The 15,860-nt window shown below is 47.3% G+C and overlaps 1 protein-coding gene across 1 annotated transcript in view; it reads right to left on the bottom strand.

Moving 5' to 3' along the window:
• Positions 1-13,504, bottom strand: part of DHX37 (DEAH-box helicase 37) — a 28,774-nt gene extending 15,270 nt beyond the window's left edge. Inside the window, exons 1-10 of the mRNA XM_056859473.1 lie at positions 13,402-13,504; positions 9,439-9,608; positions 7,898-8,010; positions 6,720-7,035; positions 5,362-5,510; positions 4,650-4,742; positions 3,833-3,929; positions 2,636-2,749; positions 1,667-1,768; positions 561-675 (exon numbers count right to left, since the gene is read on the bottom strand). Of these exons, the coding sequence (XP_056715451.1) occupies positions 561-675; positions 1,667-1,768; positions 2,636-2,749; positions 3,833-3,929; positions 4,650-4,742; positions 5,362-5,510; positions 6,720-7,035; positions 7,898-8,010; positions 9,439-9,608; positions 13,402-13,504 (1,372 nt within the window). The remainder of the gene's footprint in view (positions 1-560; positions 676-1,666; positions 1,769-2,635; positions 2,750-3,832; positions 3,930-4,649; positions 4,743-5,361; positions 5,511-6,719; positions 7,036-7,897; positions 8,011-9,438; positions 9,609-13,401) is intronic.
• Positions 13,505-15,860: the final 2,356 nt, after the last annotated feature.

Genomic DNA, 15,860 nt, shown 5'->3' with positions numbered 1-15,860 from the left:
CCTAAGAATTGACACAATACTGGAATGGACAGATTTCTAAATAGTCCCCACTTCCTACAAGTCCTAACTCAGATTGTTCCCTCAGCTTATAGTATAAGAAGAAAAGTTGGGTTTTATATGCCGACTTTCTCTACCACTTAAGGAAGAATCAAACCGGCTTACAATTGCCTTCTCCCCGTCCACAACAGACACCCTGTGAGGTAGGTGGGGCTGAGAGAGTGTGACTAGCCCACGGTCACCCAGCTGGCTTCACGTGCAGGAGAGGGGAGCCCAACCCAGTTCACCAGATTAGCCTCCGCTGCTCATGTGGAGGAGTGGGGAATCAAATCCGGTTCTGCAGATCAGACTCCACCGCTCCAAACCACCGCTCTTAACCACTACACCATGCTGGCTCCCAGATAATCCAGTTGGTCCCTTTTGGCATAATTCTGCTATTATACATCACAGATCACATACTACTGAATAAGAACAAACTCTTGTACGAGCATCCTGGGCTGCAGTTTGCAAAGGTAAATACATTAACTTTTATTACGGGACGGGCCACCGTGTGACCAGCTGACCTGGAGGTAACATTCGGTGAATTTTGCAGACCTTCCGGAAACATTCCCCAGCGTAGTCGTCCAGCGGGGTTCTCTTGTTAAAGTGAACCGCCACGGGAAACTGCCGTGCGTCCACCTACAGGGAAGAGACCAGTTTCAGAGTGTGTCCGTGTTGGTCCGCAGTAGAAGAGCTAGAGTCGAGTCCAGCGGCACCGTAGAGACCAACAGGATTTTTGGGGTGTGAGCTTTCAGGAGTCCAAGCGCCTCTCATTAGATATGCCCCTGTCCTAGCCCAAATGTGGACTCTCCATCTCGGATTGCAAAATCTTTGCAACTGCCTCTGAACATTACAAGTACACCCTTTGTCAGATACCAGGGGAAAATACCAGTGGCTGAGATGGAGAGATTTGCCCAAGGCCTCCCACAAGGTCCAAATGGGCATACTGTTATTATTATTTTATTACTATTAATTCAATTTCTAACTCACCCTTTCCCAACACAGTCAGGCTTGGGGCGGCTAATAGTCATAACAATCATATAATTCAGTGTGATGTAGTGGTTAGGAGTGCTGGATTCTGATCTGGAGAACCGGGTTTGAATCAAACCGTCTTTCAATCACCTTCCCTTCCCCTCCCCACAACAGACACCCTGTGAGGTAGGTGGGCCTGAGAGCGCTCCAAGAGAGCTGTGGCTAGCCCAAGGACACCCAGCTGGCTTCATGTGTAGGAATGAGGAAACAAACCTGGTTCACCAGATTAGTGTCTGCTGCACATGTGGAGGAGTGGGGAATCAAACCTGGTTCTCCAGATCAGAGTCCACCGCTCCAAACCACCACTCTTAACCACTACACCACGCTGGTAGAATGCCTACACGGGCTGAAGCCAGCACTTATTTCAGAAGTGAGCTAAAGTTGATTAGAGTCTTCATCTCACACAACCTACAAGGAGTTCAGGAAGTCGTGCCTGGGGATCCCCTTTATTTTACCCTCACGTAAACCCTATGAGGTAGGTCAGGCTGAGCACATGCGACTGGGCCCAAGGCCAACCAGCGAGTTTTGTGGTAGAGGATGTAACTGAACCTGGGGCTCAACACCCGGCCTGCTGCACCACCTGGGTCCTTAACGTTACCTGTATAACAGGAGGAGGCGCAGGGAACAGCTTCGTGTTGCTGGTGAAGTCTTCCACGCGCAGGGTGGCGGACATGACGATCAGCTTCAGCGGATGCCCCTTCTGTAAAGGCACAAGTGTGAGCTCTTCTTACAGGAGAGGGGAACCGCCGAAAGGCTCTGGCTAGATCATACCAAGGGTCCGGCACCCTGCCCCCCACATGGCCAACCAGTCGAATGGCCTGCAACCAGGGCACAGTAGCAGCAGCCTTCCTCTGCTGTCTTCCTCTTAACAATTGCTAATCAGAGGTAGACTGCACCTGAATAGGGATATTCCATTCTGCCTGGCAGTGGCCAGCCTCAGGGTGCTGTCTTAACAGCTCCTGTATTACTTCAGAAGCACAACTATCTTGCTATAAGAGATTGGGGGGGGGGGAGGAGAGCGTACACAAACAGAATTGTCATGTTTGAAGTGGTTTGGACCCAGCAGTGTTTTCTGCTGAAAGGCGGCAATTTCTGTTAGGCAGGATTTTTTTTTTTTGCCTTTCCCATCACAATGCAGTAAAAAACTTTCCCCAAAAAGCTGCTCTGGGGGCGGGACAGGGAACACGAAGGAAAAACAAGAGTCAGGGTGCCATGACAGAGAAGGCTCCAACTTTGTAGCCACCCACTTATTCTTTCCCCCTTTCACATGGTGTTTGGTGCCCACCATAGGGGGTCTGTGATTCCTTCCACCCTAGAAAGCAGAAGAATATTTTCCATCTCCTCACATGATGTCTTCCTTTGCAGAAAAATAATTTGCATAAACACTGAAATGAGAGGTAAGGCAGGCCTTGCTGTGCGACCCTCAGGAGCGCACAATGCCGCTTCTGTATGTTCACACCAGTGCAAGGTAGTCTGCCACTGAACACGGAGGTTCCACACTGCCTATAAGGTCCCGGGCAAAAGGCACTTGTCCAACCTGCGAGCAAACTTTTTCGATTCTCCTTACTTTGGTCCGAAGGGGCACGATGCGAGACAAGAGACCAATCAGGATATCCGTGTACACGCTTCTTTCGTGAGCTTCATCAAGAATTACGACTCGGTACTTGGACAGCAAGAAATCCTGAGGAGAAGGAAAGGCGGAAATGAGAAATTCCACTCCCACCTCTCAAAGCTGGACCAGGTCCATTGACCAATCCAACCTTCAGGGGTGAAAATTAGTATCTGGACTACCACAAAAAGCCTGAGCGTGCTTCATTTCAGTTGCTCCCTGAGTAGGAACAGCAGAGGAGAGGACTCGCAAGAATGGTTTTAAATTGCGGGTGGAAAGGTACCATCTGGATATTAGGAAAAAATCTTTTACAGAAAGAGTTGTTCGACTGTGGAACCAGCTGCCTAGGGAGGTGGCGAGCTCCCCCTCACTGGCAGTCTTCAAGCAGAGGCTGGACAAGCACTTGTCAGGGATGCTCTAGGCCAGGGGTGTTGAACTCATTTGTTACAAGGGCCGGACAGGACATGTCACTTGGTTGGGCAGGGCTATGCCTCGCCAGCCCAGATCGGGACGGGGGCAGGGGGTTGCTGCCTTGGCTGGCTTGCAGGCCGGATAGGGCTCTCAAGGGGCCAGATCCGGCCCCCGGGGTGTATGTTTGACACCCATGCTCTAGGCTGCATTAAGCAGGGGGTTGGACTAGATGGCCTGTATGGCCATGGCGCCTACAGACACCTTTCCTAGCACCTGCTATATGGTTTTAGAAAGGGGGCGAGGCCAAATGAGGCTTCTGCGCAGCCTTGGAGATTTGATTGGCTGTACAATGTTGCTTTGGCAACAGCTGCCACAATGGCACAGGGATCTTTACTGTGTGATTGAAGGTAAGCCTGTAGCAGCCATTTTGCGGCTGCTCCATTTCCTGCGGCAGCCATTTTTGTGACGGTGCCTATCACATGGTGTCAGAATTGCAAATGGGCTTGTACGATCAAAAAGGCTGGGAACCCCTAAGCTAAGCAATAAAGAAAGGTGAGCTTTGCAAGAGGTAAATTGCTTCCTAAGTTTTCAGTATGCCCTTCTGCAGTGGACCTAGCCATTGGTAATCCAGCCGACCCGTCTGCATCACTTCATCCTGAATTCTGTTTGAGTCACACTACAGTGTGACAGAATGTGGATTCCCCCCCCCCAAGATAATTTCAGTCTTGATGGGAAAACCCTTACCTTCTGGATTTCTTTTAACAGCACCCCATCCGTCATGAACTTGATTCTGGTGTCGGCAGTCACGTTCCCTTCGTAACGGATTTGGTATGAAACCACCCTGGGCATGGGAGATCAAGGAAATTCAGCACCATTCTGGTAGCAAACCAAACACCACCCTGGGCCCAAAGACATTCCTTGGAAGTGTTTCAGGCTGTGTTGCCAATGTGGGACAGAAAAATTATTTCAAATTTGACACTAAGGCCACATTTGTTTTTTTTAAAGGGGCTTTGAAGGACCCCCACACACATACACACACAACCACTCCCCCAAGCCTCCAAGCCCAAGACAGATGTGATATCCATGCAGAGCCTCCACATGAGCACACATGAAGCTGCCTTCTACTGAATCAGACCCTTGGCCCATCAAAGTCAGGATTGTCTACTCGGATCGGCAGTGGCTCTCCAGGGTCTCAGGCAGAGGTCTTTCACATCACATACTTGCCTAGTCCCTTTAACTGGAGAGGCCGGGGATTGAACCTGGGATCTTCTGCATGACAAGCAGATGCTCTACCACTGAGCCACGGCCCCTCTGCAAGGCTCTCGAGGGTCTCAGGCTGAGGTCTTTCACATCACCTACTTGCCTGGTCTCTTTAACTGGAGATGCCGGGGATTGAACCTGGGACCTTCTGCATGCCAAGCAGATGCTTTACCACTGAGCCACGGCCCCTCCCGGTTTGATATAGTGGTAGAGAAAGTTGGCATATAAAAACCAACTCTTCTTCTGTTGCTAGGTCCCTCCCTCTCTGCAATAAGAAAAGCAAGCTTGCGGGGTGTTTTACCGATGCGACAAATTCATCTCCTTCGCGACACGCTGGGACATGGACACAGCCGCGACACGCCGAGGTTCTGTGATGCCAATTATGCCGCTGGAGCTGTAAGCAAAATTAAGAAAAGTTTGAAGTTGTGAAAGGTGGAAAAAAGAGAGAGAGAGGGTATCCGTAATGTAATATACTTCCCTCTGGTTTTGCAGGGAAGAGATCAGAATTCATGTGGCTTTAGGGAGCAGAAGGCCATTGCATTACTAGAAACCCAGCCCTGAAGAACCGTCTGGCTAGTCCAAACCAAGATGTGAAATTCAGGTCCATCATTACTGCCACCCCACCATTATTATTTATGGTTGGCAGGTAAACATGCTGCCATGACAGTAAAAGGTGTGTGCAAAGTGCCGTCAAATCGCAGCCGACTTACGGCAACCCTGCAGGGTTTTTAAGACAACAGACGTTCAACACAACCAAACATTCCACGCCATCACACCCAACGCAGCCAATCGGCATCCGAGGAGTCACTTATGACAAGCCCAAAAACAGTCCAGGTTTGAAATTACTGCTTTTGGGGAGGAAATGCTCTAGAAGCTAAGACTGGAATGAAGGAAGCGTCACTGGAATGAAGGAAGCTGCTGCTGTAGGAAACAAAACGGGGTGAGCAGCGATATTGTATTTCCGAAGTGTGTGTGTGTGTGTTGGGGAGGAACGACAAACCTATAATGCATACCTGGCATATCCTGCTTCATAAAGAAATTGGGGTACTTGAGTCGTTTTGCCGCTGCCGGTTTCTCCGCATATGATGACCATGGGATTCTCGTTAACGGCTTCCATGATGACTTGCTCTTCGGCAAGAATTGGAAGCTTCAGCCTGGCTTCCTTTTGGAACAAAGAAACACTTTCCGGTCACGTTTTACAGAAAGCCAGAGAAGAAGAAGAATTACTGGGCTGTTGTGAAGGCCGAGGGAAGAGAACCATGTAACATGGCCTTGAGCTTTTTCAGAGAAAAGGCAGGACAAGAATGTTATCATTAAACTGGGAGCGAGGGAATATGCCATTCCGAGCTTCTCAGAGGAAGAATATTTAATATTTTTAAAATATTAAAAAGTCAACATGGGTTGGATTCTACAGGCATGTCACAATACCAGTGGTCCCTTCCCCAGCACAGAGGACTGACCGCGAACATCGTTAAAGGAATAACGATTTAACCCATTATAGCCACAACCGCCCCTAGGTGCTTTATCTGTTAAAATCCCTCCTGCTCAGCTTTTCCATCGCAAAAGACCACCCCAATGCTATATTTAAAAACTATACCAGATCATTAGAACAGCCATATCTAACTCTCCAGCCACTCACACATGCTCAAAAAGACAGCAAAATTCAGCAGCGATTGGGCACGACACCCCAACTAGCTAGCAACAGAATCCCCCCCCCCAAAAAAAACACCAGGGACACAATAGCACAGGTTGGCAACACTGCAAGGTACATCAAATCCCATTGCAACAGCTCAAGTGGGGCATAGCGGCACTGGGAAGAGAAGGGGGAAAGGGGGATTCCAATGAGAAAGCAGCAGGTATCCCCCTACCCCACTTCAAATGGAACCCTTCCCTTACCCCCCAAAATCCCTAAGCAGAAAACAACCATTTCAGTGGGGTGCAGAAAAGTATTTTAAAGTATGCTGCTAAAGTGTCAAAATGTTTCACTAGCAGCCGCGCTGGGTAGAGTTACCAGATAAAAACAGCACCTTTGTCTTTTGTCAAGGATTAGGAATAGAAGAAGAGTTGGTTTTTATATGACGACTTTCTCTACCACTTAAGGAAGAATCAAACCGGCTTACAACCACCTTCCCTTCCCCTCCCCACAACAGATACCCTTTGAGGTAGGTGGGGCTGAGAGAGTGACTAGCCCAAGGTCACCCAGCTGGCTTTGTGTGTAGGAGTGGGGAAACAAACCCAGTTCACCAGATTAGTCTCCGCCGCCTATGTGGAGGAGTGGGGAATCAAACCTGGTTCTCCAGATCAGCGTCCACCGCTCCAAACCACCGCTCTTAACCACTACACCACGCAGGCTCTTGCGTTCCAAACTGACCTGAATCTCGGGAGATCTATCCACAGGAATGAAAACCGCAGGCTCTGAAGAGGGCTTGGAAGCCGGGCCACATTGCTTGGGCATGCTGGGCGAATCCGTGATGGCATATGTCGGCTCCTGGAGCTGCACCGGAGCAACATCTGGGATCACCGGGGTGGTTTTTTCCATCTGGTCTTCCGGCTCTCTTTCCTGCTCACTTGAACTTTCCTCCTCCTCCTCAGACTCGACATCTGGTTCAAGCCTGCTTCTTTTCCTGTTAGTACCACCGACGCTCCTAATCTTTTCTGGACCGGAGGCGCCTGCTTCTTGGATTGTCCTGAAAGAGCAAGGATACGTTTACATACGAGGCAACCTTGTGAAATGCACTCAAGATTCTCACCGAATCAGACAGCCTCAACACACCTCCAGGTTTTGCAGTATGCTTGTGACTGAAAATTTTTGTGGGGAAGTAGGCAAGACTGTCCAGTGCCATGACCCCGTTTGGGGCATCAATCATGGTACCGGTTTCAAAGCAAGTTGTGTAGAGATGAATACGGGGCCTGGTTTTTATGATGCAACAAAAAGGCACTCTGCGCACACTCACAGACCCTCTCAGTATTTCACTGCTCTTACTCCCTATGATGAGCCCCATGGCACAGAGTGGGAAGCTGCAGTGCTGCAGTACAAGCTCTGCTCACGACCTGAGTTAGATCCCAACAGAAGTCGGTTTCAAGTAGTCAGCTCAAGGTTGACTCAGCCTTCCATCCTTCCGAGGTCGGTCAAATGAGTACCCAGCTTGCTGGGGGTAAAGAGAAGCTGACTAGGGAAGGCACTGGCAAACCACCCCGTAAACAAAGTCTGCCTAGTAAACATCAGGATGTGATGCCACCCCATGGGTCAGGAATGCCCTGGTGCTTGCACAGGGGACCTTTACGTTTTTACTCCATACCTGAACCTGAGAAAAGCACTGAGAGTCCACGTAATTGTCTCTGGGATCCTTCAGCTCAGTTCAGCCACCACACAAAACCAGAGTTTAATTAAACTAATTACCGGGATCTGTTCTTTACCTTCACCGATCATTCCAGATCAGTGTTGAAGGTAAATTGGTGGAGCACAAAAAGGCAGTGAAGGGAAGGGAAGACAGTGGCTATAACGCAGCCATGACCAAACACAGGTGAGCATCATGCGCCATATCTCACCTCTTCTGCTGGAACATGCGCTTCCCCATTCCCAGCTTCGATGTGGTGTACAATAGCTTCATTTCAGATTCAGGAGCTTGGACTTCACTCAGCTTTCTCAGTAACTCGGCTCGCTAAGATTAAAACACACAGACAAGAATGGTGGGACCAGTGATACTCTAGTGAGGGCTTCTTAAACATTTTCACTTGCGACCCCTTTTCACCCAAGAAATTTTTACACGACCCTGGGTATATAGGTATATAAACCAGGTATACAAATCAAACATTTACTAATAATAAATCATAAAGAAATTTACTGTTACCAAATTTTTCACGACACCCACATTCAGTAACGTGACCCACAGTTAAAGAAGCTTTGCTCTAGCATTCTGCCGGCCCCAGAGAACAAGCACTGCCTTCAAGATGATCAGCTCCCTCCACACAGTGAGTACTTTGCGAAGGCGGCTCTCAAGGCTGGGAGCAATGAGTGCCCAATGGAGGAACGAAACTCTGCTTCCTAAAAATCTTGGCTCTTGTTAAAAACAAAAAAGCAAGTTCCTAGACCTCATGATCACAACAGTTAAAATGTTGGAGGCAACACCGACTGAAGAGACAAAGGTGGATGAATGGAAGTTTCTAGCAGATGGGCTTGCCCTATTTCTAGAAATGTAAAATTTCAAAGCCAAGGGGGGACAGGGACTTTTTCCACGTGTTTTTTTTTTTGGGGGGGGGGGGAATCATGAATAGCATTCACCCTTCATCGATCATTGCTTCACCCTGCTGGATGCCCATGTCGCATACATGCACTGAAAAAGGCCCAGGTATGATTGGAAGACACACGATACAGATAGTACCCTAGCTGATGTTAAGGTGATCTTGGCAGGGGCTGAATGTGCTATTATCTCAACTAATAATTTTCTGTTTAAAACATTTATACAATGCTTCTACAGAGAGGTGCACAAGGCAGGTAACACAAACACACAATTAAAAATCCAAATTACCATAACAGCTCAATTAAAACTAACCTCCTACCAGTAAATAAATTATCCTGAATAGCGACTCAGCAGCTTAAAATAACAGAAGAGCAGGTGAATTAAACAGGTGGGATAAAAGGCCATAAGATCAGAGAGAAATGTTAAAACAGCCAGCGAGAAAGCAAAACAAAACTTCAGTTAAAAGCTTGGGCAAACAGAAATGGCTTAGCTTTGTGCTTAAATGGCAGCTAGGTAGGCACCAGGTGAGCCTTGAGGGAAGATCATTTTCAAGAGAGGGTGCCCGCACCAAAAAAGCCCTGCCTGTAGTCAACACCTTATTTTACTGGGGGAGAAAGCCAAGAGCAAGGTCAGAGATGATCTTACACGGCAAGCTGGATCATAAAGGAGGAGGCAGGAATCTGCCCCAAGCGTTTCACGTTATTTCCTGCACAGAGGTGCTTTCTGCATAGGAAGGACGTTTCTCGCACCAAGCGATTCTGAGCTATTCACACGTAAGTAGAGTTTGGTCTTGTTTGCTTAGATGAAAACCACACAATCCTCCTCCATGGTTTCTAAACGCACACATACCTTTTCCTTCTTTTCCTTCTGCTCCAAAACTTTCTGCAGCAGCTTCTTCCTCTTCTTACTCAGGGGCGTCTTTTCCGGGTGCTTCTCAGGTGCTCTTTTCGGCCCTTTGGTTTTCCGCGACGGAAGGACCAGGGCGTTGCTTCCATCCACCCCTTTCAAGGTGGCTTCATCTGGACACGGGAGAGACTCGGTTAGGTCACTGAACAGACTCGTTCGCAGGGCTCAGCAGGACGCTGCCAGCGATTCCTCGCTCTGACCGGCCAGGCTGAATTCGGGGTGCACTGAGCCAAATGCAGCCCATCAACAATATACGGAGGTCCAGCAGAGCCTCAATACACCTCCAGGTTTTGCAATATGCTTGTGACTTTAAAATATGGGGGGAAGCAGGCACATGAACACACACGAAGCTGCCTTCTACTGAATCAGACCCTTGGCCCATCAAAGTCAGGATTGTCTACTCAGATTGGCAGTGGCTCTCCAGGGTCTCAGGCAGGTCTTTCACATCACCTATTTGCCTAGTCCCTTTAACTGGAGATGCTGGGGATTGAACCTGGGGCCTTCTGCATGCCAAGCAGATGCTCTACAAACTGAGCCACAGCACCTCCCACAGCAAGACTGTCCCATGCCATGATCCCGTTTGGGGCATCATTCATGGTGCCAGTTTCAAAGCAAGTTGCGTGGAGATGAGTACAGGGGCTGGTTTTTATGTCACAATGAAAAGGCACTCTGCACATGCTCACAGACCCTCACAATATTTCACTGGTCTTACTCCCTGGCACAAATTAAGCCCTATACTTGCACCTGAACAAAGCACTGTGAGTCCACACAACCGTCCCTGGGATCCTTCAGCTCTATTCAGCCACCACATAAAACCATGGTTTAATTAAACTAATTGTGGTTGCTGCAACCATCTAATTAATCTAACTAAGGTTGCCACTACACTATCTGCTTCACTACACTAGCAACGCAAGCCTTACACTAGTCCTGCAAGGTAGACCAGTGCTATCATCCCCATATTGCAGAAGGTGAACTGAGTTTGAGGGAGGATGTCATGGTCTAGGGCCACCAAGCAAGATCGTGTCAGACAGAAGATTTGAACCAGGGACAACCCAGCTCACTCTGCTGGCTACTGCATGACATCAGTTCCCAAATGAATGGATCGGCAAGATCAGAGCATGTAAGCGGGTGGGGGGGACATATAATTTTAACTTATCACTTCTGCATCACACCCTCTAAGAAGCATAGAACAATATGCACAGGGCATACCTTATATCATCCCTACAACAACCCTGTGAGGTAGGTTAACTTGAGAGAAACAGTGGATCCGTCCTCAAGCCACCCAGCTTGGCTTCAAGGCTGAGCAGGGATTCAAACCCAGATCAAGATTCCATGTATGGCATTCTATGTGATACATTTTCAAACAGACGCTCACAAGCCAAGCAGCTGATGCCTTCCTCTGATAACTGCCCCCAGCATCTGGTATCTCAAAACCTCCACATGTCAATGGGGTGGCACAACCCTCTCATTACTACCCCCCAAACTCCAGGGCACCCAATGAAAGCAAAAGGACCTCACAGCCCCAAGGTCAAGGGATGCCCATTCAACCATTTTGAAACAGGGCTGCCTGCCATCTTTTGAACCAACATCAGTCTGACCTGTACCAATTGATCTTGAGTCATACCTGTGCTAGGGTAAACCCCACCTGTCGATTTCTGCACATCACTCTTTGGTTATGGGGGAGAGGGGCGGGGAAAGGAGCAGAGCAGATCAGTCAGGATTTGGATGCCCCTTTACTAACTGGCAGCCTTCTTTGTTTTAAGCGTCAGGGGAGTCAAACGGGGGGAGGTCTGGATCTAGCAACTGCTGCTCGCTGCAGAAGCTGGACAGAACCTCCATGGTAAGAGGCAGTGTATCGCCAAATACCAAGTGTAAGGTTACGGTGTAGGGTTTCTGCCTTCTTGCTTTGCTGGAAAACTGCAATAAAAAATAAGACAACTCAGGCTGAGAGAAATAACAAGCTAAATTCTAATTTGTTAATCACAGCAACTGAACCTATACAATGACTTATAGAAACTACCCATATGCATAGTTACTATATTTTTGTCACATGTGATTTTGATAATTACATGTATGTAAATTATATTGATGGAATGTGAATGAATATAAGTCATTGCATAGGTTCAGTTGCTGTGGTTAACAAATTAGAATTTAGCTTCTTATTTATATCAGCCTGAGTTGCCTTATTTTTGATTGTACTATACATTGGGCAACTAGAACGTAGTTCTATGAACTTAGGCAGTTGATGAGAGGGAGGGCATCTTGCCCATCTTCTGGGCATGGAGCTGGGGGGGTCACTGGGGGTGTGGGGCAGGGAGGTAGTTGTGAATATCCTGCATTGTGCAGAGGGTTGGACTAGATGACCCTGGTGGTCCCTTCCAACTCTAGGATTCTAGAGTTCCACTCCTGTTTTTCGAGCTGGTGGAAAACTGGCCCAGACCTTAAGCCTACTGCCGCAGGGCTCCTTCCCCGCTAACGTTTGCACGCGCATGGGAACGCATCTCATGAAGTTTAATTGCGTGCAAAGGGGGAAAAACCTCCCACGAAACTATATAAATATTGTCGAAGGCTTTCACGGTCAGAGTTCATTGGTTCTTGTAGGTTATCCGGGCTGTGTAATACCAAGAAAATACTGATGTGGTAAACAAGGGTTCGTGGGGGAGAGAGAGACCTGAGATCGTTATTTCAAGAAAACAGTTTATTTGCAGCTGCTGACTCAGAGGCCCTAATGGGCAGAAATCTCTGAGCCCCGATTGTACTGAGGGAGAGATATTTATCCAAATTCAAGATATGACAACCCATCAACATTCAGGGTAGGCTGATAGCACTACAGACATAGAGGCGGCGCAGTACAGTTCAGTTCTATCCAGTTTCTCCTATCATTGGTTCTTGTAGGTTATCCGGGCTGTGTAACCGTGGTCTTGGAATTTTCTTTCCTGACGTTTTCGCCAGCAACTGTGGCAGGCATCTTCAGAGGAGTAACACTGAAGGTTTGATTCCCCACTCCTCTACATGAGGAGTGGAGGCTAATCGGGAGAGCCAGATTTGTTTCCCCACTCCTCCACACGAAGCCAGCTGGGTGACCTTGGGCTAGTCACATTCTCTCAGTCCCACCAACCTCGCGGGGTGTCTGTTGTGGGGAAGGGAAGGTGATTGTAAGCCATTGGTTCTTGTAGGTTATCCGGGCTGTGTAACCATGGTCTTGGTATTTTCTTTCCTGACGTTTCGCCAGCAGCTGTGGCAGGCATCTTCAGACACTGTCCTTCAGTGTTCCTCCTCTGAAGATGCCGGCCACAGCTGCTGGCGAAACGTCAGGAAAGAAAATACCAAGACCACGGTCACACAGCCCGGATAACCCACAAGAACCAATGAACTCTGACCGTGAAAGCCTTCGACAATATCGCCTATCATTGTTTATAGTTCACTCTGACTCTCCATGACTCTTAACCCACTTCCTTAGCACACAGACATACAGAGATATTCTGCCCAGCAACAAGCTATTCCCTGGCTGCCCTAATACATTTTACAGAAAGGAAAAGAGATTATTACAAATTGCTAAATCAGTGGATCTTCCATAGTCAGGGGAAATCTACCTGCTGTCACACTCTCCATGACTCTTAACCCACATACAGAGATATTCTGCCCAGCAACAAGCTATTCCCTGGCTGCCCAAATACATTTCAATACATTTTACAGAAAGGAAAAGGGATTATTACCAATTGCTAAATCAGTGGATCTTCCATAATCAGGGGAAGTCTACCTTGCTGTCTCAATACCAAGACCACGGTTACACAGCCCGGATGACCTACAAGAACCACGTAACTATATCTCTTAAATAATTAAAAAGGGGGTGGCCTAATCTAGCAGCCCGCCCGAACAAAAATGCTAAACAGGACCCAAGCTTACCCCCCAGTTCCAGCTGCACGGCCTCCTGGACCGGGACATCCCGCTGCCCGGGTTCGCCCGGCAAACGCGCCTTCCAGTTGTGCCTCTTGCGAGCTTTACCCATCGGGGCCAAACGGAACGCGGCGGCCCACGTGGAGCCCCCAGGAGCAGGACCGCGCTTCCGCTTCCGCCTTCCTGCCAGCAGCGGGGAGGCCACGTGTCTGAAGACGCCCACGCGGCGGGAGGGGTCGGATGGAGGAAGGCAAGGAAAGTTTGCAAAGGATGCGAAAGCGCGAAGCATGCAAACGGGATTCTCTTGGCAACCGTGCAGGTTTCTCCCGTTCATTGCCTTATTGGGAATGCATGCCATTTACTGGCTCAGTTGAGAACTTATTTGACATTCTCAAAAAAAGAATACACACCGAGAAGACTCCACTACTTTCTTGCATAGAGACTGCTGCATCATACTTGTTTTGTGCATATTGTATATAGCAGTTCATGTATTGTATTGTTGATTCCGTGGACTGCCCAAACAACAAATCAGTGGGTTATAGATCAAATCAAGCCTGAACTGATCCTAGAATCTAAAATGACTAAACTGAGGCTGTCGTATTTTGGTCACGTCATGAGATGAAAAGACAATCATGCTAGGAAAAGTGGAAGGCAGCAGGAAAAGAGGAAGACCCAACAAGAGATGGATTGACTCAATAAAGGAAGCCACAGCCTTCAATTTGCAAGACCTGAACAAGGCTGTCAATCCATCTCTTGTTGGGTCTTCCTCTTTTCTTGCTGCCCTCAACATTCCCTAGCATGATTGTCTTTTCCAGTGACTCTCGTCTTTTCATGTGACCAAAGTACAACAGCCTGTTTAGTCATTTTAGCTTTTAGGGTCAGTTCAGGCTTGATTTGATCTAGAACCCACTGATTTGTATTTTTGGCAGTCCAGGATATCCATAACACTCCTCCAACACATTTCAAAGTAATCTACTTTCTTCCTATCAGCTTTCTTCATTGTCCAGCTTTCACACCCATACATAGTAATAGGGAATACTATGGCATGAATTAACTTGATCTTGGTTGACTCTGCTTCGCTTCCAGGATCTGACGGAATCAGGCTAGCCTGGGTAAAGCGGATCAAGGCATTTTGCAGAACGCCCTCTCCTCCTTTGTGGTTAAGAATATATACTTCTGCTACCTGCATCTGAGACTTCATGCATCTGTAAAGTTTACAGATTTTAATGAATTGTTTTGAGTTATTGTTAATTGTCTTGGAAACCATTAGTCTGAGAGGCAGGATATAATCCTTTCTTCCAAAAGAGTTTCATGTGCAGAGAGAGGGCTGGTTTCAGTGTTAAGCCAGGGGAACTTTAAGTGTGCACTACCATGTGAGCAGCACATTACAGAGGCAGACGGATCAGTTATGGTGGGCCAGACTCAAACTTCCTCTTGGGAACCCTTTCCACCATTAATGGTCTTGTCCAATAAGGAAACACAGATGAACTGAGGAGGACCAGAATCCTCCTGAATATAAAGTGAAAGAGCCAATGGATTAAAGAAGAGCTGGTTTGTATACCTCGATTTTCTTTACCTTCAAGGGTTCTCAAACTGGCTTACCATCACCTTACCTTCCTCTCCCCATAACAGACACCCTATGAGGTAGGTGGGGCTGAGAGAGCTCTAAGAGAACTGTAACTAGCCCAAGATCACTCAGCAGACTTCATATGGAAGAGTGGGGAAACAAACACGGTTCATCAGATTAGAGTCTGCTGCTCATGTGGAGAAGTGGGGAATCATACCCAGTCCACCCACTGCTTTTAACCACTACACCATGCTGGTACAAGACAACCACATAATTACAAGGTTACAGTAAAACATTTAAGCTTTAATTGTCATAACATCATAATTCAGATGTGAAATTGGCCTACAAATATTCCACTATATAGAAGTACATTGATCTGGCGGCCAGATAATAAATAAAGACATGAATAGCAGAAGTAAACAAAAAAGAGATTTGAGATCTTCATGGCTACAATTACACCAGTAGAATTTGTTTAAGGTTCACAGGTTAAAACGATACATACACCATTTTCTTCTGAGCATATCATAATTTTAACAGAAATACACAATTTTGGTATACAGACTTGTAAAAAACTACCTAATACTTGAGATCAGATGTCCAAGACATTATACAAAGTCACTATATTCAGTGCAGATAGACAGTGTTACGATCAATATGTTTTTTTCTGCTTGACAACAGAAAAGACTGGTTTCTAATTGGCATCGTAGCTTAGTGGAATTATTTAAAAAAAAGATTAAAGTCACATGCGGAATACAGTAAAACTTCATGTTCTCCAAAACGAAAGGGGGGAAAAGACCAATGGTCAAGATCAATCATTAGCTGCCGAATACATAGGATCAGAATGGCTCCCAAGTCACAAGAAAGCTAAATTTACTTAATCAAAAAAAGCTACAGCAGGAAT

The sequence above is a fragment of the Euleptes europaea genome, chromosome 13, assembly GCF_029931775.1.
Source record: "Euleptes europaea isolate rEulEur1 chromosome 13, rEulEur1.hap1, whole genome shotgun sequence".
NCBI classification, from domain to species: Eukaryota; Metazoa; Chordata; class Lepidosauria; order Squamata; family Sphaerodactylidae; genus Euleptes; species Euleptes europaea.
Note: the sequence above shows the minus strand (reverse complement) of the source record. Positions and strands in the feature narration are given on the sequence as shown.